The sequence below is a fragment of the Myripristis murdjan genome, chromosome 24 (genome assembly GCF_902150065.1).
Source record: "Myripristis murdjan chromosome 24, fMyrMur1.1, whole genome shotgun sequence".
Taxonomy (NCBI): Eukaryota; Metazoa; Chordata; class Actinopteri; order Holocentriformes; family Holocentridae; genus Myripristis; species Myripristis murdjan.
In genome coordinates this window covers 11,319,892-11,346,978 of record NC_044003.1, presented here as the reverse complement: position 1 = coordinate 11,346,978, position 27,087 = coordinate 11,319,892, and the positions used below count along the sequence as shown (strand labels likewise).

At 45.5% G+C, this 27,087-nt stretch overlaps 1 protein-coding gene across 3 annotated transcripts in view; it reads right to left on the bottom strand.

Annotated features, from left to right (window-relative positions):
- Positions 1-27,087, bottom strand: part of LOC115356199 (pleckstrin homology domain-containing family G member 1) — a 76,716-nt gene that overhangs the window by 27,012 nt on the left and 22,617 nt on the right. The window contains exons 1-2 of one of the 3 annotated variants that reach the window (XM_030047268.1): positions 22,652-22,828; positions 795-1,360 (exon numbers count right to left, since the gene is read on the bottom strand). In XM_030047268.1, the coding sequence (XP_029903128.1) occupies positions 795-1,211 (417 nt within the window). In that variant the 5' untranslated portion in view covers positions 1,212-1,360; positions 22,652-22,828. Of the gene's footprint in view, positions 1-794; positions 1,361-14,213; positions 14,542-22,651; positions 22,829-27,087 lie in introns of those variants that run through there. The other 2 variants (XM_030047267.1, XM_030047266.1) reach the window with 2 other exon arrangements.

Genomic DNA, 27,087 nt, shown 5'->3' with positions numbered 1-27,087 from the left:
TGTAGTTTGATGGATTTAGATTAAGAGTAAGAATGACTTTATTCCCCTGGAAACAACATCGGGATAATTTTAACTCGCATGTAAGCCGGAGTGAAGTGATGCTTGCTGCGGACACTTGGAGCTACAACTCTTATGTGGTTTTCTTGCAAGTCCAAAACCAGATCCTAAGTGGAGAGTTGAAGTTTTTATGGTTTTACGGACAGTTTGTGAAATGTTGTAAAGCACAACTGCAACAAGGCCTGACTGTACTTGTTTTCTCTGATTTCACATTTGCAGCGTCCTGCTGAACATGGCTTTCTTACACAGGCCGTATTCAGTCACCAAGTGGGCAATAAGTTCCAACTACTGACTAGAGTTATGATTGGGGCTGAAAATATGGACCAGACTCAATATGTGCCCCAATATGCCAGGCCCAAAACCATGTACAACACATGCATTGTCTGAGCTTGCATTTAAAAAAAAAAAAAAAAAAGCATGCAGGTACTGAGATTCAAGCCGTCACTAACCCACACCTATTGTGGCCCATCGGGTTAGATAGATAGATAGATAGATAGATATACTTTATTGATCCCAACCAGGTGTTCCAGCAGCAACAGTAGAAACATATAATAAAGTTAAATAAAATAGAATAAAAGCTAAATATATACAATAAAGACTATAAAGGCTAAAAACTAAAATATACAATAAGGACTAACCTAAGAAAAAGAGATATGAGATGTCCTTCGGGCGATTACTCAAAATTCTAGCATAAATGAGTGTGTATGTGCAACAGTGTATGGTGGAGAATCCCTTACCTGTACGATGCTGCGTAGGTCCTGAACGTAGGTCCTCTCTGTGTCCAGGATCTCTTGCACCACCCGGTCCACATATGTCCTGGGACCCTGGACCTGACCCGGGCCTCCATCTGGGCTCAGCTCTGGTTCTGACTGGTCCGTCGGAGTCTGTCCGCTGCCCTGCCTCCTTGGCGTGCTCCCTGTATCCGTCCCACCGTCATGCCTCTCCTCTTCCTCCCCACATCCCAGCTGCCTGGCTGGGACCAATTCCAACCGAATCGCCCCGGAGTCCCGGTCCGAGGCGGCCGGGTTACAGTGAGAGGTCGGGACGAGGGTGGAGCGGCTGCCCAGAGAGCAGTGACTGTCCCGGGAGGAGGCAGAGGACGAGGTGGAGCTGTAGCTGATTGGCCTTTCGGCGCTGTCGGGGGAGGAGTCCATGCTGTGGGCGGAGCAGTAGCGCGAGGAGGCGAGGCGGAAGGCCGGGTTGCGGAGGCAGCGGGCCGGGATGTCAGCGGAGCTCAGGACCGAGCCGGAGTCCGGGACTTCAGGAAGAGGAGGCAACGCATCTGGCAGGTAGTTATAATCGTCTAGACAGAAACAGGAGAGCGAAAGAGAGAGAAAATGGCATTGATGTTAACAGATTTGTCTCAAATACACTTTTATATCAGTACTACTCCTCTTCCTTCTAGTTCTGCTTCCTGTTTTTTGTCTGATTAAGGGATGCTGCATGTAGTAAACATCAACATCATTGTTGTAATAGCTGTAATACTGATATCAGTTAAGGAGGGTCATGGATCCAGGTTATGGTTCATCTACAAAGGCAATTAAAACCGGCATTAAAACCTCTGAGCACTTCACATCTTTACATGTCAACTCCTGAAATTTGACCTGAGGAAGCTTCTCTGATAAGTAGTCTTCAAGATTATGATGAAACTCCTGGCCTTGACTCACTACTTGTAGACCTACATTTGTATAATTACTGTAAACACATGAGACCATGGTTGAGGTGACTGGTAGTCTCTATCTCACTCCAGTGGTATTTTAAGTAGGCCTACTACTGTTTCTCAAAATGATGACCACATTTTCCACAAACCTGCTTGTTTCAGTGTTGCAGCAAGATGTTTCACTTGTCCTCTACCGTTTGCCCTCACATTGCTCCATCGACATTTGCCTTTGCTTTCTGTTTACTGAGTGTAAACATGTTGGAAATCATTTTTCTATTGGCCTGTCACTCATTGCACCATCTGCCATAGCAAGACACTCTAAAAGCTGTGTTTGCATTAAAAGAACAGGCCTCTTGTTTGGTGCCATGAGGCAATCTTGTTGAGACAGGTCGAGGCTTCAGATTTTCTTGGCAACGGCTCCCCTTTATTTGCAGCACTTACACTAATGTCTCAAAATGAATGCAATGATGATTTATCAGCGCTGAAATGCTGCACGTTGCACTTTTAAAGTTGCGATTCATTCATGACGTAAATTTGCTTGAAATTCACATTCCCAACAGACCCCGGCTCTGTGCTTCCCTAATTCAAACCAAGCGCTAAAAAGACTTACTGTGTCCGACTTCCAACGGTCACAGAACCACGTTCATGGTCTTACAGTCTCTATCTGTTCAACACCCCGATGCCTGACATTCCAGCGGACCGCAGTCTGACTGACCACCCGCCATGAGTAGCAGCAGCTCCTGGACGCCGACCATATTTCTGCCTCTAATTCCACCGACAACACTTTCCATGCAGCAGCAGCCGCCGAGCCGACACTCCGATCAAATGTTAAAGGCCTCACCGTGCGAGTAAACACAGATAAATGCGCTAGAAAGACGTCTTGATTGCGCTTATTCATTCATTGCGAGAGCCAGACGTGTGCCTGTGTGTGTTTGTGTGTGTGTGTTTTTGCAATGCAGACAGAGACAGTGCAGGTTTAATGATCAGATTAACAGTGTAATGCAGAGAATATTCCTCTCTCCGGGGCAATGAATGAAGGCCCTATTTCTGTGGAAGAGAGACGGGTTTATGTGTGTGTGTGTGTGTGTGTTTGTGTATGTGACTACAGGAGCCTATTTGGCGACAAACTGGTGCCAAGCTGGCTCACAACCTTGTGTCTGTGAAGAGATCCGTTAAGATATGATTACCGACTCCCAAGGCCCCACACTCAGGTCTGCTGAAGTGAAACCGCACATGCAGCGTATCGGACTGGGGCCTTCCAAGTTTTCCCCTTCGTTTTCCAAGGTCTCGCTTCAAAAGAAAGCCAGCTTTGATGAGCTGAGTCGGGAGCGAGAGAAAGGGAAAGACGGAGAGAGAGAGAGAGAGAGAGAGAGAGGGAGAGGGGAGGGAGAGACAAGAGACGAGAGAGAGCCTCATACCAGCTCAGTCAGAGTTTGACACCAGTCTTTATCATCAAAGCCGGCGACGCCAGTGACCCGGCAGCTCCCGTGTTGTGGCAACATTCAGATCGGATGCCCTTATAGGACAGACTCAGCCTGGCCCCGCCTCACATCAAAGATTCAGAGATCACAGACACCAAGTTCACCGACATGAAACGTGAAACTGGGAACATGCTCAAAGAATCCCGGGACACACACTCTCTCTCTCACATTTCAAACAGGTACCAAGGAGGTCTTTCTGCCTCGGTGACAAGTCTTTTGAGCGCATTTATTTAGCGACACGGCGGCCTGCTTGTCCTGTAGCGGGAGGGTCACAAGTTTGACTTCAATGTGCAGAATGGACTAAAAAAAAACAATGTAGAGAATGCAAATTGAATTAAAAATCACACTGATCCTATCCTGTAGAGATTTTCATCAGGACTCCAGGTTTTTTAATTGTGATAGAATTATTTGTCTGAATGATAGTGTGTACTTTATTTCTTTAGTTGGAGTGGAATCAGACTCACATCTTCATTTTCTAAGGATTTTTTTTTTAATTCTGTATTTTTTTTGTTGTTTGTTTTCAGCCTTTAACCTTCATCAGTGTCTTTAGGCTAAAGGCGAAAAAAGTTAAATCAGCAGTGATGGTGAGAATGAAGCTTATTGACCTGTCCGATCAGGTTTCTATTAAAAATGCCGGATCCCAGTGTCCGAAACCGTCCAGCACAGGCTCAGAAATCATGTGAGATGGATGGACAGATGGAAAGAGCCCAATCCATAGTCCTTTTCCGTGATCTACAATTGTCGTCAACAAAATTCAGCCAAGACTCAAGGAGATGTGAGCGTGCTCCATTCCCCATCTTGTGATCTGTCTAAACATCAAATAATGCAAAAAGTCAGCGTGCAGTGGTTATAAGACGATTTTAATCGCGGATCCGTTTCCCACAACAAGAGTGGCCGCCTGCTCGCTGTAGCTCTGACCCAACTTGTGTGTGAATCTGAAGAACAAACAAGGAAGCCAGTTCCTAATTACACAGTCTACCCACGGCAGCCGAGGTGCTCTCAACTCTCCCACCTCGTGAACAAAAAAAATGACGGGAGAGTCCGATGCGCTGAATCACAGATTTTTCTGTGTTCGTAATCAGTCTGTTTTGCCCCGCCGTCGTGCCAACAAAAGCGAGGAGGAACTGGAGCGTCCAAATCGGACGGGGGCGTGAAATGTATTTACCTCACACAAGTTTGGAGCCAGTTCACCGTGCGCACGCGTCTGTGTATGTGCGTGTGTGTGTGTGTGTTTCATCCAAATGTTTGCACTGCCAAGCCTGACCCACTTTTTAACAATTACCGATCTGAGACTGAGAACGTTTTGGGTGAAACAAAACAACTCACAATCCAACAGCCTTGGCTTTTCGATAAGCAACACATGGCTTTTAAAGGGAACATATACAAAGCGCCATATACCACACACTATCACAGTAATAGGTAACTAAGCAACAATTTGCCTGTTGACAAACTTATGATATATCCTCTCTTATCATAATAAGTAATGTATGTAAATCTATGGTGTATGTGGGTTTCACTCAGAAAATGCATTAGGTTTATCACTCCAGAGATAAGACTACCTGAGCTAATAGCTTAATGGTCTTTACACTTGTTATTACAGCTAGATATAGGTGAGAAGAATGTGTGCACGTGCAATACACACACTTACGCATGAACACACACAGACAAGGAGGGTAAATACCGAGCAACCATGTGTTTCCGTTTGCAGTGAAACACAAACATCAGAGAGCGAGAGATTGCTCCGACTTGTGTTTGCCCAACCCCTCCTCGCACACCTTCCAGCTCCGTGTGTTTGGGGCACGCCCTGGCCGTTTCCTGGGTGAACTGGCTCTTGTGCACACACTCATGCAGACTCAACCCCCTCAACTCATCGCCACCCCACCCATCCCATGTGCGGCTCTTCCCACCCCAACATTCTCCACACGATTTTGGCCTCTGATGATAATGAAAACAAGATAATGAAGATAAAACGGTCATTGTCTTGTGTTCCGTTTTGCAGTGATGCTCTCGTTTTGTCTTGTTGAAGACAAATGCTGTAAATCCAGTGCATCCCCCTTCCTTTGCAGCAGTGCACCGTCGCCCATCCCTGAAAGCTCAAATTCATGTGGCACGTTTATATTTTAAGTTAAAGGACATCCACTGTTAAAAAGACAAGTAAAAAATAAAAAAAAGTTCAGTAAATGCACCATGTTTCCAGAGTCAGTGAGTAATTATTACCGAAATAATTGTGATTATCAGTTTTACCATAATAAAGCAGCCCTAACACACACATACACACACTCAAACAGACAAAGAGCGAAGACAGTCGGTCTTCAGTTACCTTCTGTCCAGATTATGTTCAACCTGATCCTTGTAAATGATCTGTAATTACAGTCCTGAGCGTGCATGTTGGGACTGTTTCTCCTGTGCGCCTCTGTGTTTCTCTGTATGTCCGTGCATGCAAGGATTAGACGGGGTATTAAGTGTGTGAGCGCTGTGTTTGGTGCCAGAAAAGAGGGAGAGAGAGAGAAAGAGAGCGAGTGCCTGTGCAACCTGGCTTCGATCTCTGGCCTTCATTTAACTTCGAGAAGACAAAGGGCTGAGCGCGCGCCCTGCCAGCCAGCCAGGTTTAATGTGCTGAACATATGCCTGCAGGAGCGTCGGGTCCGCCTGCAGGAGAGTCGGGTCCGCCTGCAGGAGCGTCGGGTCGCTGCAGGAGCGTCGGGTCCGCCTGCAGGAGCGTCGGGTCCGCCTGCAGGAGCGTCGGGTCCGCCTGCAGGAGCGTCGGGTCCGCCTGCAGGAGCGTCAGGTCTGCCTGCGAGGCATCGAGCAGCACGAGGAGCCAGACCGACGACAGAGTGCAACACACTGAGATCATCGGACGGCTGCGTGCGGGCTTGTGAGGTGTCATCCCAGCTGTTGGCTGTCAAGTGAACTCAATTACACTGAGATCATCTTTTTGGCCATTATTGTTTAGACTCAATTTATTCAGATACAAATCTGAATAAAAATTATTATTATTGTTATTATTAGTATTTGTAGTAGTAGTAGAAGTAGTAGTAGTATTCCAATTCTATATTCTCTTCACATGATAATTATTTATAATTATCTTTTTTTTTTTTAAGCAAAAATATCTCTGCCTTTCCAGGTAATATCAATCAATTTTTTCAATGATTTTTTTTTTTTTTTTTTGTTTGGCATTTGTCTGTGTTTGCAAATAACCTCTGCAGGCCTCATTTATACACAAAGAGGCTAATGTCCCATCATAACCCCTCAGTGACACAGTAAGCATAAACAGTTATGCAAATGAGGTCATAATTAATCTAATTAAGTTATAATTCATGCATGATTATATAATGATTAGGTGAATGCCTCGATGTCAACATCCTTGTCTGAGCATAACAAGTGGGTCATATTAATATGAACTCCATATCCATACATAAACAATTAATTAGTTATAATTAATTTACATGGGCACATGTGGTGTAAGCATGATTTTTTTTTTTTTTTAATCATGTGTTGTTCAGGAATTATTGTATTCACAACCGCGACATGAACAGACGCCAGCAGGGCACCATATGGCAGAACATAAAACTGATTGTAGTTTATCCTTGATTGCATTGTACAATTTGTACACTAATTTCAAACGAAATGAATTTTATTATTATTCTAATTAATAATGCATCTATGGATTGAGCAAAACCTAACTTGAATCTTTTGATCATCGTAATAGATTGTAGAAAAATGATACCCCACTAATTTTGGCACTAAGGAGGTTTTTTTTTTTTTTTTTGCACAACATTTGCGCATGAAAATCTACTGTAATGGAGTCCTGATAATTTCATCCCATGGCTGTTGGTAAAACCTCGCTGCCAGTCCAGCAAGGATTAATGACTCATGGTGCGCTTACCCAGGCCACTTCAGTCACACACTTTACGGTCACCTGAAGTGCTCTTCATTCTGGAGTGGTCAGCAAACAGCCGTGAGAACCCCGACTCTTTATGGCTCTGATGAGCCTCACAAGCAGCTCAGAGAAGCAATGAGCGCTTTATAATGGGACTGCAGCGGCAAATAATTGTCAGTGTTCGTTTTAGCCTGCGCCTCGTCCCAGAGCGACAGGTCGACCGCAACATAACAGCCCAGACAAAGTCAGGAACGCTGCCAATTACCAAGAAGTGAATTAAACTGCTAAATACTTTGCTCTCTCCTCACTAATAGGCTAAAACAATCCATAGAAAGTATTTGTAAGTGCTTTTTTTAGCCACTTTTGATTATACACATAGTAACAGCTGGGGAATGTAGTGATCTCTTACTGAAACTTCTTTTTTTTTATAGCTCAATGCAAAGATACAGCAAATCCAAAATCCAGTGAACACATAATATAGAATGTTTGGTGCCACTTTTGATTCATAACGTCAATTAATTAATACATAAGAATAAAGTTAATTAGTAAAAACTGACTTTGCCAGGAGTGCATACGAAGGTTCTGCTGTTACTTGGAAAACTTTACAAAAAATCAGCAGAAGGCATTGGCCAAATTCTAATTTTTTGTTTTGAATTGTGGGTAAACTGTTTCATTTCAATCCGAGCCAGTTCCAGTTTTTCAAGCCCATCCCTGATACGGACCAAACCGTGACAAAGGTGATCTATTACCCCCCCCCCCTGGTAATGAGTTATTCTGAGAAAACACAGATAACATCGAGGCCTGGCAGTGGTGCACGGGACAGCTGATGTGTGCTCCCGCTCCCTCTCTCCTCCCCTCTTTTCTCTCTCTCTCTCTCTCTCCTCCCCTCCTCTCCGTTTTCACAATACACTCTGAGTCAGCTTTCATCCGTCAGATTTCACACCACACAAAAGGACCCACACCCCCCCCCCCCCCCCCCCCCCCCCCCCAATCCCCAACCCCACCCCTACACACACACACTGCCTGTAACCCACCAGACACACTCCTCACAAACCCTCGGCCGGCTCTGCTCCCATATTTCTCTCATGCCAAGCCTGTTCAGAAAGAGCACACACAGCGGCTGTAACAAGGCGACTTTCTGGGCAACTCTGACCATAAACAGCAGCCGAGGAATTACCTCAGCTTTGCTACGTTAATCATGGAGGAGCAGTTTTTTGGCAGGAGGCATTTGGGTAGATTTTTTTTTTCTCTGTGTCTGACTTTGTTTCCACTTGACAGGAGCACGTCTGGGCTGCCCAAAAACTTGTCAAGTGCATTTGGTTGGAGACAGAGAGAGAGAGAGAGAAAGAGAGAGAGAGAGAGAGAGGGAGAGAGAGATCCTGTAATAGTTGCTTTGCAGCTCAGACGCTCTTCGACATGACATCATCGAGCTCAGCCCGGGACAAAAGGCTGGCCTGTAAGCCGCAAACCCTCCCCTCAGTCCACCCCTCACTCTTTCTTTCTCTCCTCAGTCCACTTCTCTTCCTTCCTCTCCTCCTCTCTCATTCTTTCGTTCCCACTTGCTCTCTCGCATTTCACTGCCATCGCCAATCCTATCGACCCGCTCGGCACATTTCTGCCGTCCGATTCCTGTCGCTTTATTTCTCCTTTCCCAGCGTTTCCGCCTTTTCTTCTCTCCCTTCATCACGTCGTATCACTGCATCACATTATGCGTGGCTATTCCCCGGCATTCGAAGTTAGATTACGTTTAGGAAGTTGTAAAGTCACTCTATACTCAGATCCGCTGTGTGGCTACAAGCCCCACAGGACATTCCTATGGGCTAAGTCCAAACCTCTGTAAGCGTATACTTTACTATGTAAAAATACACATAGACTGGCCTGTATGTGTGCCTACAGACCACCAAGGCACAGCAATTCAAGGGGAGTACACAGTATGTGTGCAGGACACTTTTCTTTTCACGCTAAAAACTATAAACCTCAGTCAAACGCCATGATCTATCTCAGGAGAGACTTGTAACTTCTGAATTTAGCAGTTAATGTTATTGCTACAGGAATATAAATCATACTAGGCAGCCAAAGTTGAGCCTTTTATACTATCTAGAGATTCATTTAAAACTTAATTGAAAAAAACTTGAATACATTTAATCCAATTTCATGCACATTCAAAGTTTTAATCTGCCCATTATAACCACAGAATGCTGCTGAGTAGTGCCTAGTTCAGTATCTTGCTCAAGGGCACCTCAGTAGTGATTCCTTATTCACTTTTCCCATCCAGACTTTCCAGCCATCCCATGAGCTGAGCCAATGGCATTACAGTCACGAGCAGCACTGTTTGCACAAAATTAGCTCAAGTATTTGGCTGGACGGAGCCCAAACTGCAGGAACGGGGCTGATCACCGGAGCTGAGAGTCCCAGAGAGGAGCGAGTTAACGGGACAGGATCCGACCACACACACCCTTCACAGCTCATGGATCCTTTAATCAGCCTTGTTTATCAGTGTGTGTTCTTGTTTGTGCGGCGGCGGCCCTGCTACCAGCTGGCTGTGTGTGGGGCAACAACATACTGCTGACTTTACTGTCACAACGCCACCCAAGTTCACCAAACATGTAACATCAATCATCACCCAGAGAGCGTCTTGGATGTCATCGACAACAATTACAAATCGCGAAAACGGCAAACAACAACAGGCGCAGAATGCCAGATGGGAGAGCGTGTCTGCGTGTGGATCTGCGTGAGTGACGTGAACATTTCGGTAAAGATTTCAGCTGCGATTTAACCTCTTGAACTCTGATTTTTTTCCTCAAATTCACCCTCCAGTAGCTCTGCTCAACCCTAAACCCCACAGACATTGTTTTATGACTGCAGCATTACATCAAAGAGAAAAAAAAAGAAAAAAAATTCGATGTCTTAAGCATCATTTTATCCACACGTCCCTGTAATTCAGCAGGACACATTTTGGTATTTTTGGAAACCTTGGAATCTCCACTAGAATTTAAAATAAAGCCCTGCGGGTTCGCCACACAGCGTGAATTTGTAATGGCGAACCGTGCGATGGAGCCGGCGGAGTTGAAGAGTTGAAAAAAAAAAAAAAAAAAAAAAAAAGGCGAGGGGAAATTCGGTGGGACGACTGAGACTGGGACAGAGGGAGAGATGAGGAGGAGAGCACCCGAAAGTATGAAAGCAGGAAGAAAAGACGAGAGGAAAGGTCACCGATCAAACACCACCCACCCCCTTCTTCTTCTCTTTCTCTCTTTCCATGTCCCACTCTCTCCATCTCATTCTGAATCCTCCCTTTGTAGTTCTTCAACCCCAGAAAGACCTCGATCTCAAGGCCATCTTCCACGTATTCTCCAAGCACTTATCTGTCAAATGCACCTCTCTGTCTCCGTCCTCATCCTTTCAAGTGACAAAGGCGAACTTCAGAGGATGCGCGGCGCCGAATATCACGCGGCTTTTTTGTTCCCTACGGGCCGAGCAGAGCGGAGACTCGGACGCACAATGAAACACCTCGTCCGGGCGTCACATCTTCCCCCGGCGTCCGCCTAAGGTCAGCCTCCGTTTCTAGATAGAGACGCAGGCTTGATCTCTACTGACGCTAAGGACCTTAAAGTGTCACTCAGGATTTCACACCGCGGCCAAATGACCGCAAAGGAGCGGAGAGAGGAGAGGAGAGAGGGTAAAGGTTGGGGGGAAAAAAAAAAAAAGAGCAAAAGGGGGGCTGCTGAAAAAACACTTATCACTGCACTGACTGGTCATATATTTGAATGCAGATGTTGAACAGGGAGAGAATGGCAGCATGGATGGAGCAAGAAGGGAAAAAAGAAGATAAAAATACGCATTCCTTCTGTCATGCCTTGGCTCAGAAGGAGTGGCACATGCTGCGATAACCACAAGACAACATTTTGAACTCGTTTTGAACTGCGTTTCATGACAACAAAAGCCTGGAGTTTAGACTTCACGCTACAGTGCACAAAGGAAAATGCAACCCCGAAAACTGCTGACTTACATTGCTTTTTTTTTTTTTTCTTGTAGGGCTATGTAGTTTGACGATATATATCGTGAGACGAGAGAAAAAAAAAAAAAAGTCTATTGATGGAGATTTTCCTCTGTTTCAATTGCAGCTGTTGAAAAAGCTGCTTTATGTCACTGAGCTGGAGCTCCTAAAATGGTACTTTGCAAAGTCCACCGCAGACTCCACAACAACAGACCTCCTTTACCTCTTACAGAAGAGTGGAAGTGTTGAGAGGAAGACCAGTTTGAAAGAATGACCAAAAAGTAGTCATGACCCATGTGGTTATTTTGTATCTAGACTTTTTTCCCCATCAAATTTACACAAAACGTGATATATATCGTTATAAAGATATGAAATGATCTGTGTTGCGACTGCAGATTTTGTCCATGTCACACAGCCCTAGTTTCTACTGCGGTTTCATTGTTTCAGTGTGTAATTCCATGTTTCCGTCGGTAAATTCATCAAACGCAATGCACAGAGAGAGCAGCTGCAGTCACACACAGAAAAAAAAAAAAAAAAAAAGGTGACAACTGGGACCGAAAACGCTTCCTCAGAGTGAAGCTACAGGAGAACCCTTCCTGGTTCCACCAAGACCTTCACAGACCACGGCTCTTCAAAGAACCATTTGTTTCGAACGCTCATCAAAACAATGGTTCCTCTAAGGACTTTAAAGTTCTCAAATGAACCTTTTTCATAATTATTCTTGGTGAAGACGTTTGGTTCAATGAAGAGTCCTTTTCATTTTTTTTTTTTTTTCTGTGTGCACTGTGGAGCTTCATGGAAGAAAGATGCAAGCTCTCTCTCTTTTATGCTGGATTTCTTCCTGCATGTTTAACATCGCTGCAAGTCTAGCTGTGCTAAAGAGTTTTAGGGTGGAATTTTCCTTTAAAAAAAGACCCCTGTGGGTTTCATTGGATCACAAAACAAGGTCACAGTACACAAACGCAACTGTTAGGCTAATTAGCAACAAATGTCAAATCTGCCTTTTACTCACAATAACACATGACCATTAAACGGCTTACAACATGCAAACACACTCACACACACACACACACACACATTTTTATACACACAGATTAACGCCTCTTATCGCGCTACAGTGTTTACAAGACATCGGTAAAACCTCGTCTGTGTTTTGCCGTCGGGTTTCTCGGTGCGTTGCGAAAACTGCGGACATCAGCTGGGAATGTGCAGCCGGAGCGTTTCGCTGAGAGGAGGGATGTTTAGCCTCTGTGGGAAAACACACACCCGCAAACTCACACCCCCTATTTTCAGACACACACACACACACACACACACGCGCTCGCGCTCACCCTCACCCTTGGGACATCCACACGACCCCTGCGGCACACACCCCGGCCCGGCCCTCCCTCTGAGGGCGACATACTAGCCTCATTCTCTGACCCGATTGGATTTCAGCCCAAAGAAAGACCTCGCCACCGCCGGACCTGCAAGTCTGTCCTTCCTCTCTTCTCTGACACACCAAAGTATGACAAACATGCACACACACACACACACACACACACATTAAAGTATGAAAGGGGAAAGTATTGATTTGTATTGTGTGTGTGCGAGAGAGAGAGGGAATACCACCCAAAAAGAAGGACCTGCCCCCACCCATCCTGCCTTTATGGGGCTGCAGATCCAAGTGTGTGTGTGTGTGTGTGTGTGTGTTTGGGAGGTGGTGGGGGGTGCAGATGTCCTCCCAGGAGGCTGGGCTGCCGGGGTGGGAGGAGGACGGAGGGGTCCATTGTCTCCAGCACCTCCAAACCAAAGAGTTTGCTCTAAACAGTAATTATCTCCCCCCCTCTGTCCTCTATCCCCAGTTGCACTCCCCCTGCACCCCCCCCCCCTCCCCTCCAAGCCTCTAATTTGGGTCACAGGCAGCAGAATGGCATCCCGGCACTCAGTCAAAGCTGCACCCGGCGGGAGGAAAGTGACACATGCGTTAAACTAATGGCTCTCAGAGATATGAGGAGCCGTGCGACAGAAAGTCAGTGCAGTGACACCGGCAGGAGCGAGAGACAGTTAAAACTCTGTGTGACGTTCATTAAAGCCAAGATGACATAAATGCATAGTGACAAATGGATTCAAAGGGGCGAGATTAGTATATAATGTTACAATAATTTATAGTGTTGAATTAAAATATAGTAACTATCATTTTGCTGAGGACCCCCCAGGGATCCCCAAACTCTGTTTATGCCGCAGAGGTCAAACGGGAGCCGCTGGACGCCGTCATCCCAGCATCGTTAGGTATTTAACCCGCAACCCGCTGCGAGAAAGCAAACGCGATGCGAGTTGGGGGTGTGAGGTGGGGGGGGTGAGAAGACAAGCAGAAAACGCCGTCCGCGTACAGCGCAACAGCCCTGCCGAGAGACGAGCGTCACAAAGAACAACTTCACACCGCGCTGTCAGCAGAGGGAGAAAATATCACAGCGCCGCACAAAAGAGCCAACCAGAGCTCAGAAAAAAAAAAAAAAAAAAAAAAAAAAAAACACCCATCCGTCAAGGTGGACCTCGCAGTGATCGGAGGGCGATTAGGCTGCTTTCTGGAGTTTGACCACAACAGTATTCAGATCACATGGATTTGCCTGTTTTCTAATAGACGGGATGAATATCTGCCTTTATCTGTGTGTCCGTGTCTTCCCTCTTTGATATGAAAGAGATGGAAAAGAGATCTATTCTAGTAATATAGTAATATAGTCTTCTTTTTTTTTTTTTTTGCTCTGACAAATTTAAAATGGTTGAATGTCGGCATAAAATATCACTTATCAGCAGTTAAAAAACAATGTCGGTTAAACCCTAAAAAGAACCACCTATCTCACTCATAATAAATACATATTCAGTGCAGGATGCTTGAATAGCCTCGTTATTTTATCATGGAAGAGTGGGAAAAAACTATATTACTCTACATGAATAATAAAGTTGAAGCCCTTTGAAGAGGTTTGAAGATACAAAACACCTAAAGTTAAGCAAACCTTTGGCAAAAAAAAAAAAAAAAATCACAGTCCAATCTGACCACATCAAAGAATGAGCTCATCTTTTGGGAAACGTGTCTGTAATTTGCACATGCTGTGAAATCGGACCGCATATCAAAAGCCAGGAGCAGCTCCTGCTTACCAGTAGGCATTGTGGCTTGGCTCTCCTTCAGCAGAAAATGGAAGAGAATGAGGCTGGGATACCGGGGAAAAAAAAAAAAAAAAAAAACAAGAGGCGAGAAGGACAACAAGGCGTCCCCGTGGAGGTCACATATCCAGAGTATTCCAGAGGAGGTTAATTCCCGAGGTGCGGAGCTTCCCGGCGCAGCCTGAACAGGAGAACTCCCTCAACACACTTCCCACATTCTCCCAGTCTGTCTCATTCTGGTTTCCCCCTCCTGGGAGCGAGCAGGCGTGCTGGCGTCTGCTGCTCCAACACACACACACACATGTGCATACACTGTCCTGTTGTGTTTTCTGCTGAACACACGCACACACACACACACTCACTATTCTGGCTGGTTTTCCTTTTTCTGTGTCTCAAACTCTCTCTCTCTCTCTCTCTCTCTGAAGCTCCTCTCTGCCTGCTGCTCTGTCCTTCTGAATGCCTCTCTCCTCTCCTGTGGTAACACATCCACTCTGTGTATGTGTGTGTGTCTATTAACTGTGCATGCATGCATGTGTGTGTGTGTGTGTCAGAGTGAATGGCCTCTGCTCTCCACTGCTCCCTCCCTGCTGGGTATTCCCCTCCCCCTGACTCCTCCCTCTCCTCTCTCTCTCTCTCTCTCTCTCTCTCTCTCTCAGTAAATTACAAGAGGCTGAGAGTTCCACATTAAGTGCTTTTTCTCTCTCTCTTTCTCTCTCTCTCTTACTGTCTGTCTCTCGCCGTGTGTTCTTTGCTCTCTCTCTCTCCTCTCTCTCCATGCGCCCTCATTTTCCTTTTATCCCCTTTCCCTATTCCTGTTTCTTTTTCTCCTCTTGTTCAAATTGAAACTTTTCGCCCCGGCCGCAACAATGTAGGGCGCCTTTTTGTGTGTGGTGTGTGTGTGTGTGTGGTGTGTGTGTTGTGTGCGTGTTGCTGCAACGGCCCCGGTGGGAGCTGGAATCGGCTGCTGTTAGTGCACCAGCTCCAGAGATCACACACATCACACACTTACAAGGAGGGGGTTACTGGCTGATCAATTAGGCCCAGGAGCGGGCGCAAACAAAAGGGCCTCGTCCACCGTGAGATGCTCCGCTACACATTTTGGGTGTGTGTGTTGTTGTGTGTGTGTGTGCCCCTCTGTCCTGGATCAGAGAGAGGCTGCACAGGACGAGTGATGCAACTGTTGGAGAAGTTGGAGTGTGTGATTACAGCTGGACTGAGGAGTACAGGACGTCAGCAAACACAACTTTACGTTTGAATTTGCAAAATGAAATCTGACATAATCCACAACGCCCTCATGCACTGTTAACCCTCTGCCTGAGGCACGTTCTCTTTATTTGTTTCAAAAATATTTCGAAATCGTGACTTAGGCTAAGCGCATGCAGTCAAATCCTGTGTAAATGTCTTTTTTTTCAGGCCTAAGTACTAATCTTGATTTTTTTTTTTTTTTTTAAATGAGATAGATAGATAGATAGATAGATACTTTATTCATCCCGAAGGAAATTCACAGTTTTCAGCAGTATCCACAGAGTACACAATTAAGTAAATAAAAAATAAAGAATAATAAAAAATAAAGAATATAAAAATAAAATGCAATGCAAATTTTACAGTATAACAGATGATAAATAGCTGATAAATAGATGATAAAATGAGTCAGCACAAAATAAAATGAGTCAGCACAAAATAAAACGAGCTCTACTAGAGATGTGAACTTTAAATAAAGGTTTTACTTCGACGAGTCCACTTCCGGACTGAGACCAAAGTTTGCCTGTGTGTCATTTTTATTGGCTGCTACCTTGCAACGTGGGCCCTTTGTCCTGGGATGAGCCCTGCATCTTGTCAGGATACACACACACACACACACACACACACACACACACACACACCGGCTGAGCACCACACGCTCGAGACAATGGGCCCACAGTCTCCCGCACTAAAACGAATGTGTCGACTATTTGTTGTCCCTCTTCAAAGACAGGGACTGGTCCCAGCAGCATGGGGTACCTCTTACCCCACCCCCATTCTGCTGCCCAATACAATGATAGAGACCCCCTGGACAATCCTTTACACACACACACACACACACACTCAGATGGACCAGATTCCACGACGCATGACCAAGGGTCCGCTGACCCACGAAGCCCCTCGCCCTCCACTCAAATCAAACACTGCCCCCCCCCCCCTTTTTCTCATCATCACTCCCCGTCCCAGTAAGGAGCGCCTCCAGTTTTGGCAAACAACGAACAAGCGAGGAGCCGTTCTGAGCTCGAGGCCCAGCCAAGCACGACCCGCCGATGACAGAAACCTGCAGCAGCGGCCCGGCTTATCTGATGCCTTGGTGACGGCTGAACTCCACTCGCCTGCATGAGACCGGACAAAGAAGCAATCGTGTTGCACTTCCTCTGCCAGAAACTGCAGCCGCCGTGCGATGTGCAAAACACGCAGAGACGAGAGAGGGGGGGCAGCTGAGGCTTGAGACTTTAATAAAATAAAAGATTAGCTTCAAAATTACAACCTCCATTTTCAGCCTGGGGATTTTACTGAGCAAAGAACACGATGCCCTGAAATGCCTTTGTCTCAAAAAACCAAACAAAACAAAAAAAAAAAAAAATAAAGTCGAGCCTTTGTGGCTTGAAGTACACCGTAATGTGTGGTTATTTTATGTGACGGTGCATGTGATGACTGAATGCTCTGTTTTTATTGTTGGGGACTACGGATGGAAATTAGCTTTAAGCTACGGCATATTTACATGTTTTTCTATATAGATTTATCTGTATATGTAATCTCATGTTCATTAATGTGCGCAGTCCCGTCATAATAAAGAGAAAGTAAAGTGAGTAAAGTAAAGTTGCGCAAGTCCAGTTTGAGGATTCAGTATTTCTGCATTAACACTGGCCTCTCATCACCGCCCGCCCGCGCCCCGGCCACCGCTCCGTCCCACTCTCACTTCACATGTCATCCTTCTGACCTCGCACAGGAGGATTTCCCAACAGGCCTCTCTCTCTCTCTCTCTCTCTCCGCTCGGAGGCTAACGACAGGTTACAACAGGGCAGCGAGGGTTTAAGTGCACGCACGCACGCACGCACGCAGGCAAACACACACTTTTTTTTGTCTCGCTCGCCGCACGCGCGCACGCACACGCGGTTCGAAAAGACAGGCTGAGGGCTCGTGGGTTGCCAAGATGATCAGGGCCACAGCGCTGCGGTCACTATGACAACAGCGAGGCATTCATCCCCAAGAAGAAGTGGCATGAGGGAGAGAGAGAGAGGGAGAGAGAGAAAGAAAGAGAGAGAGAGAGAGAGAGGGAGGGAGGGAAGAAAATGCTTATTGTCAATAAAACACTCCATTCCTCATAACACTCAGGCAGTGCAAACACTGAAGCGGGGCACCAGGTTCATACACGCTCTCCTCAGCTTTTACTGACACACACACACACACACACACACACACACAATGAGTTGTTTTCCAACACCATTGTAAACTCAGACTTAAAAGACCACAGCCTCTTGAAAACATCTTAGTGTGTGTGTGTGTGTGTGTGTGTGTGTATGTGTGTAATGAGAAAAAAAGTGTCCCTTAACACTTAAGCATCTGTCCCATAAGGAGGAGGGCTGCAGGCAAAGAGGTGGAGAACTAATTTGGTGGTTGTTATTGCAGCCTGTGTGTGTGTGTGTGTGTGTGTGTGTGTGTGTGTGTGTGTGTGTGTGTGTGTGTGTGTGTCCAAGTCCAATCCCTTCCTCAGACAGGCCTGACAGCTTCTACATTTTCCCAGCTGCCCCGGTGCAAAATGAGTGCTGTTTCCACGACAACCGATAGATGGAGGGGTGGGGGTGGGGTGGGGGGGGGGCATTTAATGTAAACGGAGAGACATTAGAAAGAAAGAGAACGAGCGAGAGGGACTGTGACTAATGACAGAGTCGGGGGTGTTGGTGGGGTCATTCATATACAGTTTCCCCCTCCCTCTGTGACGCCGTCCGTCTTTGTCACTGCCGAGATGGATCATCTGCGCGCGCACACACACACACACACACACACACACACACACACACACACACACCCCGATGTGACACTTCAACTCTGAGGGCCATTTGTTCTTGTGGCCTGTGCTCTCCACTGATCCCCCCTCTTCAGTGACACATCCGACTTCAGAGACAGTTTTCAATTCACTGCTCGTCTTTTTTTTTTTTTTTTTCCCATTTCTGCTTTATTTGACAGCGACAGGACAGGCAGGGGAGGGAGAGACGGGGATGAAATCGAACCTGGGCCGCTGCGATAAGGACTTAAAGCCTTAATATGTGCCACACAGTCGGCCAGGTGAGCCACAGGGGCGCCACAAATATTCTGCAATCCTTGTTATGTGATTCAACAGCGCGGCAAAAACACAGAAATCCCATTCACACAACAAACAGCCAGAAACCTGATGTGTTTCAAACATACACACTGCAAAAACTCAAAATCTTACCAAGATTATTTGTCTTATTTCAAGTCAAAAATGTCTTATTACTAGTCAAAATATCTCATTACACTTAAAATAAGACATGGTCACCTCAGAAGTAACTTGTTCTTAGACAATTGTCTCTTGTTTCAAGTGAAAATTTGCTTGTTTCATTGGCAAAATGTGTTTCTTGTTTCTCACTAATTTTCACTTATTTCAAGTGAATTTACTTCTGAGGTGATCATGTCTTATTTTAAGTGTAATGAGATATTTTGACTTGAAATAAGACAAATAATCTTGGTAAGATTTTGCGTTTTTGCAGTGCAGGCAACATTAGAATAGGAAGCTTGAGCTGCAGGTGTAAAATTGGCCGGTCGAACACAAAACAGTCCAGTTGCTGTAATAAAATCTACAAAATGTGTGATTATGTGCTCTGTAAGCATGACTGAAACTTCATGTGTTTCAGCGTTTGAGCGTAAAAAGCTAAAACCGAGGTATAATGTGATAATAAAAACACTGCTATCGCTGTGGTTTGCAACACCTGCTGTGCTGATTCCTGTATCTTCTGCGTCTCGAGTCTGTTAAAATGACTAGCACGGGCCATTAACTTTGGATTTTGCTTTTGCCAAGGCAGCACTTGACTTAATGAAGCCTAAATCGCACAAATCAGACTAATTCAATTTCCACATCTGCCACCTGATTGGCTCTGCTAGACCCTTGATGGATTTCCCCGACGTTTACTTGGCTTTTCCCCCCCGCACTATGAGATTCCCAGCTTCCCGGACGGTATTCCCTCAGGCTACAGCAGTCTGGTCAGAGTGCCAGGACAAGTCCAGGAATGTCTGACTCTCGCCGGCCAAAAAAAAAAAAAAAAAGGCCTGACTGAGGCACCGATTTGCAGCTTATATAAGAGCAGGAATCCCTCGCTCGGAGCTGGCCTGAGGAGCCGGAGGAGCCGGAGGAGCGTCCAGGAAAACAAGGAGCGTCTTCACCCTCATGGCAGACTAAACAACAACAACAACAGCAGCGCAACAGAAATAACTACAGTACAGCTGCCGCGTCAACAAGGTCAACAACGACGGCTAATGATAGAGCCGGGTGGCATTGTGACTATAACCGAATCCAAAAAAAAACCCCTCCGGCTTTACGATAGGAAATAAAGTTGGTATTCCACGGCGCAGCTGGTTGGAATTCATAATAACAGATGCAGATAAACGGAACAAACAAATGCCCTTCTGGAAGAGGGGATGAGAGAGGGAGGGGCGGAAAGAAGGGGAAGAGGAGCAGCTGAGGGTGAAGAGCAAAGGAAAAGAGAGCGGCTTTATTATTAAGTGCAACTTTAACCACCTATGTTCTCAACCCCCCTTGATTTCCTTTAAGTTTAAGCGGCTTCAAAGTTATAGTTTTATCTTAAATTATATGACAATGTCACATTTATGTCACACATATATTCATCTCCTGTTCACTTTAACCCTTTATAGGCTCATTGAAATACTTTGAAATTAAAAAAAAAACAACCCTAGACTGTTATTAGCGAACATGACATAACTTTATTACTTTTATAAAATTTTTCAAAAAATGACATTTTCCTATAGAAAATCAAGGCCAGTGAGATTGGTCAAATGCCACAATCATGTGACCTGGGATGGAGAGCGATCTTTGCTGATTGGCTGGAGGCTGAAGACCAAATGATTATTGAACTAACTGAGACAGGGGATGGGCGTGATATGCTAAATTTTTGAAATGACCAAAAATAGTCACTTGCCCGATAAAGGGCTAACTGAAGCAACATCAAACTAGATGCTGAGTGAAATATTCAAATCCAACATGCTATGGTTTTAACGCTGCACCATTACATTGAATAGAAAACGTCTACATGTTGTGGATCATTTTCAGAGGCACTTCCCTGTAACGCAGCAGGACGTGTTTGGTGTCTTTGAAAAGCTCAGGATCTCCACTGGAATTCAAAATGAAGTTCTGTGGGTTTGAACCGAGCTCAGCTGTGCAACCCGCCGACGACAGCGGCCGGCCTGAAGAGGTTAAATCCTTATTAGCTGTTGTTAGCAGTTTCTTGGCGTCACTGCATTATTAATTGCCGCTGTTTTCTATTTGTGTTTCTTTGATCCGAATTGACGGATCATTTTAATAAGAGACTGTTCAAAAAAAAAAAAGTTTCCGCTTGAAGCTTGAGGATGTCTCCAGCAGTGACTAAAGCCCCCTCTTTTTTTTTTTTTTTTTTTTTTTTAAATCAGAATATGACGCATATCTTTGTGCAGGGCAGAGCGCCGTGTGGTGTGGGACCGAAACAGGGGGGCGGTTTGCAAGGGTTTGTGTACATGTGTGCATGTGTGTGTGTGTGTGTGTGTGTGTGTGTGTGCAGAGTTATTGTGCGAGTGAGTACGTGAGCATGTGTGGCGGATGGATGGAGGAAGCTGTGTTTGGCCTCAGATTAAATTGCAGGACGAGGGTCTCCGTCCAGGAAAGGAGACCAGAGGGAGCAGAGACGGAGGGACTTTTCTCCCCTCACGGAAACACAACATGACAAACACACACACACACACACACACACACACACACACACACGCTCATTTGTCACTCCACGGAAAGAAATATATAACATTCCCAGTGTATTTAAATGCAATTCTGTAATACACTCAAAACACATAGTAAGGACATGCATTTCCACCGGCTGCCACATACATGTCAATCAATTATAACACCATATGTCCATTTCCAGTTCTCCAAAAAAACAAAAACTGCATAAGGACGGATAAGACACATCACTGGCGTTCAAATTTTTACTTTTAATTCCACATTTATGAGAAGACTTTGGTCATAAAATGCCAATAACACATGTACACTCTACTAACACAGGAATACTTTAACCTTGACTGTCCACATGCTGTTTTATTGAGCCGTTATTACCTGCTTATTGCTTATTGGGTAACTGAGTGGGGAAAAAAAAAAAAAAAAACAACAACATCAGCTAAATGCGTCCAATGTAAACAAAGTGTGACGCTCTGTCATCACGGCAAGAAATCTAAATCTAAATAAAATATGTGGAACAAACAAGTTAATCTCCCTCTGTCTCTCTCTCTCTCTCACTCTCTGTCTCTTGCTGGGTGCTCCAGTTAGGGCTTCCAGAATGAGGACACAACACACACACACTCATGCACACACACACACACACACACACACACACACACACACACAAACAAATGCAAGAATGTCGGGTTATAACACAGATAACACCTTTTCAAGAGACCAAAATTACTTTCTGCAGGTAAAAACTGACGTGCGATATAGATTTTTTTAATGTCGCTATTTTCAAACCTTTTCTTATGAAACAGCGCCGTGAACGTTCCACTTTCGCCACAAAACTCAATGTCCGTGCCTTTGCATCCTCCAGAAGCCGCCACGAACCCCCACCGCCTTTACGGACGCCATGCGGCTCGTTTCCTCAAAATCAAAAGGCATTACAAGGGTGGAAGTAAGTGGCGTCCACCTTTCCCAACACACACACACACACACACACACACACAGAGACACAGTACATTAACTCAAAAGGTAGTGGGCAGCGACTCCCACGTTGGAGCAAAAAAAAAAACTGGCAGTCTAATAGCAGCAGTCTGCCATGCTATCTAATTAGAGCGGAGGGCAGAGCTGCCATTAGAGTCACAGTAAATTGAAACTCTGGACGGAGTAATTGGAGGTCAGCCCGGGCTCAGCAACATCAGCCACTGCAATTATGATTAAATGAAGACCTGTACTTTTAAGAAGAAAGGGGGGGGAGGAAAAAAAGCCTTGAACAGTGGAGGTCTGTGCTGTACCGTTAGAGGATGACAGCTCAGGATCTCCCAGCTGCAGCCCCACTTTACAATAAATTCAGAAACTCATTCACCTTTCCGAGCCGGGGACATCAACAGCCCGAGACGTGTGTGTGTGTGTGTGTGTGTGTGTTTGTTTGTTTGCTGCGACTCTGCGCCAGCCTCCCACTCACCTCAGAGAGACACATCCCCACGACTAGCCCGTCCTCAGCCGCTCGTATCCCAGTATCCGTTCACAGGTTAGCTCCATGTCCAGGCATTGGTGGAAAAGTTTGTCCACACACACACACACGCTCCCACACACACACACACACACTGAGAACACCCGTGTACGCTGTTAAAACGCGGAGCGCGGAGTTCGACGGGGCTGTGTCAAGAGTCAAGGCGGCCCGGTCAGCGGTGCACACGACTATGAGGCCAGTTCAGACCGACAGAGAGAGAGAGAGAGACACTGATAGAGAGAGAGAGAGAGAGAGGGGAGTGAGGAGGGGGGGAACAGATGGAAGCGCAACACAACGGAACAGACTGCCCACTGGGAGAGAGAGAGAGAGGGAGAGAGAGAGAGAGAGAGAGAGGGAGTTTGCACGTCCAAGCAGCCCACTTCCTGGCCAATTACTGCTGCAAGACTAGTCCCACACACACACACACACACACGTCCCGCACCCTCTCTCTCTCTCTCTCTCTCTGTCTCTCTCTCCCCTCTTGCTCTCTTTCTCATACATTTGCACGCGAACGGGGACGTCGCCTTCTCTCTTTGCGGTGCAGAATCGCTGCAACAAGCTGGAGAGCGGCCAACACTGCAGGCGACACAAATTACAGAAATTAACAGGGAGGAGGTGTCAAAGAAACTGTGACAAAGGACCTACAAGTGTCTGTGTGTGTGTGTGTGTGTGTGGTGGGGGTTAAACAACAGCGAGACTTCACGCAAGATAGGAGGATGGTGATTAGCAGACGAGAGGGCGGTCGGGAGGATGGAGGATGGAGAGAGAGAGAGATGGAGAGAGATGGAGAGAGATAACCAGGCGCAGAGGAAGAAGGAGGGAAAAAAAAAAGAGGGCAGTGCAAGGACGAGCCGTCTCGTTCAACCATCGCAAACAAAACTCAGACAACTGGGTCACGTTAACACCAGATCGGAGCCTCTTTCTCACACCTCCAACGCCCCCCCCCCCCTCCTCCGTCACTCCATCGCCTCCAATATGAGGAGCCTCTGGGACATGGGGGGTCAGGGTCAGGGCGAGGGGTTAGACCATCCGAAAAACAGCCAGGAGCAGAGATTTACAGGGCTTCAAGCCTGGCCGGGAGCAAATATGTGCAAGCTAGTGTGTGTGTGTGTGTGTGTGTGTGAGAGAGAGTGTGTATGTGTGAACAGAGGCAAGTGGCGCTTGTGTTTATGTGTGTGAGTGAGTCATTTGGGCATTGTTCCGCATCCTAACAGAGCCGGACGAAGGAAAGTCCCCTCGATCGGAGCCAGTGGCTGCTGTTCCTGCCTCCTGTTGCAAAGCTTCCTGGGATTGATAAAGCAGCTCACAAACACACACACACACACACACACACACTCACTTTTTCACTTTCATGTTTTCACCCGTGGTTTGAGGCTTTCAGGGAATACCAAACTGCACGTGGAGCCGTGCAAACGCAGGCCGTGGATAACGCTGACCTTTGATAAGCGGCGACTCTAGACCCACTTAACCTGTGAAAACACACAGCGGCAAAAATAATATCGAAAACGTGCGCAGTTTGTGGACACATCATGGAGCATGCGGCAACGTTACACACACGTCAGTCAACTCCTGAGTCTTTTTTTTACCCGCCCGCCGTCCGTGACCTACTGTGGCAGCGATCGGGTCACGGTGTGAGCGGGGCCGATGTGGGTCAGCGGCCGCTATTATCTGAAGCTGGAAAACCCAACAAACACACCGCGCCCAGCCCTGCAACAATACACTACACCTTGCACTTTAAAACACACGGAGACAATGACACAACAACAGGCTGATAAGCTACAGCCAGACGGCCATGCTTATCATTACTTTTAACCAGCTTGGGGGACGAGATGGGTGGGGTTTACTGGATAAGAGCAAGTCCAGTCAGGCAGGTGGTCGGTCGCAGAAACGTTCACTGAACTGACTTTCCTGGCATTGTTGAGACTGTCCAAGGTCTGATAGTCTACTGTTATGACTGCAACGTATGTTATCTTCTAAAAAGAAGGCAGAGGTACCTTACGGACATATATAATACATCAGTAAGGTAGTGCTACACTGCAAAAAGTAAGTAAGTAAGTAAGTAAAATTTATTTATATAGCGCTTTTCCCAGAGAGAACTCACAAAGTGCTTTACAAGTTAAAAATACAAATGCTCAAAGCTAATAAAACAATATACAAATGCCATACAAGGAAATAAAAATACAATAGACGGCAATAAAACAATATAAATCTAAATATAAACAATATAAAAAGGTGATGCTAAGAAAATAAAAATGCAGAAACCATGTACAAAAGTCTCTCTGTATGGTCTGTATGGTCGCACTTTCAATTTTAAAATCATGTTTTTCTTAAGACAAGTGAAAAAATATGCCAGTCCTGCTTATTTCCAATGCAGTTGCACTTATTTTAGGATTTTTTTTTTTTTTTTTTTTTTTTTTTTCCAGGAGAGAGTATAAATACATTTAAACAGGGCAGAATAAAGCATATCAGCCAACGAGTATCAACAAAGTGACTCAAGAGAATTCTGGTTTATCAGCACTGGAAAGCAGATTATTTTATTTCATTTTAAGAAAACCAAGATTTAAAGTTTCAATGTGAGGCTAAATTTGTACAACAAATTGCCCCTCCTGGGGATAATAAAGTTTACAAAGACTGAGACTAAATGACTGGTTAAGTAAGCAATAGAAATGTACGATATGAAGAAATATAGGGCAGGCACAATAACAAACACTCTTGTGGGACCGTCCCTCTTCAGAGGTAACACGAGCACAACTTGAGGTGGATACCGGGGCGGCTATGTTTTCTATTTTTCACGGGATAAGATCTTCTTTGACATTCATAAAGAAAAACGGTCAAAAAGGTATAGAAAGTGCGTAAAGCTGATGCTTTCAGCTACATTCAGGGATGGGATTAGCCGCACAAAAAGGGGAAATCAGTAATCTCCCATTCAAAACTAAATGAGGCTGTGTGCCAATACTGTATCCCGCCGTGTCTGGTGGATACAAATGGGGTCATTCAGGCTAAGTGTTGACTGACAGCCGGTTTCTCCAACAGGAAAGCAGAGACGACTGAATAAAGGAGGAAATCGTGGACTTAGGTAGCAGCCTGGATCCTCCCCAAACAACAACAGGAAGCAAAGTGCCGGCCATTTCCCGCCCGGCTCCAGTCAGTTGTTTACAGATTAAGAAATCAAACAGGATGTGACATCATCGGAGAGGCCGATCGTGTGCATTCCGGTGGCTTTGTCACTCCAGCGTCACCCCAAATGTACACAAGCACGTTTATCTCTTCAGGGATCTGGGGATTTCCCATTGTCATCTAATGGACAATACGAGAAGCATTACTTAACTCATCACATGTCTTGTTTACTTTCTCTGTCAAAGTGATCTCACTTTCCGGTGCGTTGACATCACTGGGGTTCAAAGGGGTTTTTGGTGGGCAATACCAAGTCTTTGGACTGAGGTCACTTAATGTATTGGACATGTTTAAATCTGATTAGTTGCAGCCCAAAAATGTAAGAAAATCACATGAACATTTTTTTTTTTTTTTTTTTTCCAGGTGAGAAAGCCTCTGAAATAGCATTTCCACACCACAGAAACTTACTATGTTGCTAGGTTTATGGCTTCCATTGATCAATTCTATATTGAATATGCAATCAGACAAACCATTACAGGTGGTGGACAACGCCGACAGAAGTGAAATGGATCGTGGGAAACTGTATAACAGAAAACAGGCTCGGTAAGGCAGCTGCTAAATTGCAACACATTTCACGTTTGGCGCTATTCCTCAGGCTGCATCCAAGATTTTTTTTTTTTTTTTTTTTTTTTTTTTTTGTACGCTGCACAGCATTCCTATACCTGTTCTATTTCATGTCTTATAACTCATGGGGAAGCTATTTTCCCCAGTCATTTAATGTGGGTATCTTTTTAATAAAAGCCCGCTACTGGCCTGATTTATGGGCAGAGTGTTATATTGGTCACACCCCAGACTGCACCATCATCAGGAAAGCGAGTCCTTGAGAGGGAGAGGGTAAGCACAACTCCATGTGGGGTCACACAGCTAAACGTCCTCTAAGGCCGTCTCTCACACACAACAACAACTTCTGGAATACATGCACACGCAATAAAAAAAAAAATTGCAGGAATAATTATTTTTGGTAAGGCTTAAACTGCGCAGCTCCCTCCGAGGCACGGCTATAAATATGAATGGGGCATCTGAAGTGAGTACATGTGTTTGGCATTAAGACCAAAAACCCTTAAGTCCACATCACAGTTCGGGAACAGAGACGCAGCCGCAACTGAGCCGCCGGGCCGCTCTCATGAAAACTCGTCAGAAGCATGTGCCAAACTACATTAGTGCCCGAACTAAGATGATAGAAGAGGAGCGAGGGAAGGGAACGGCTGATGCCT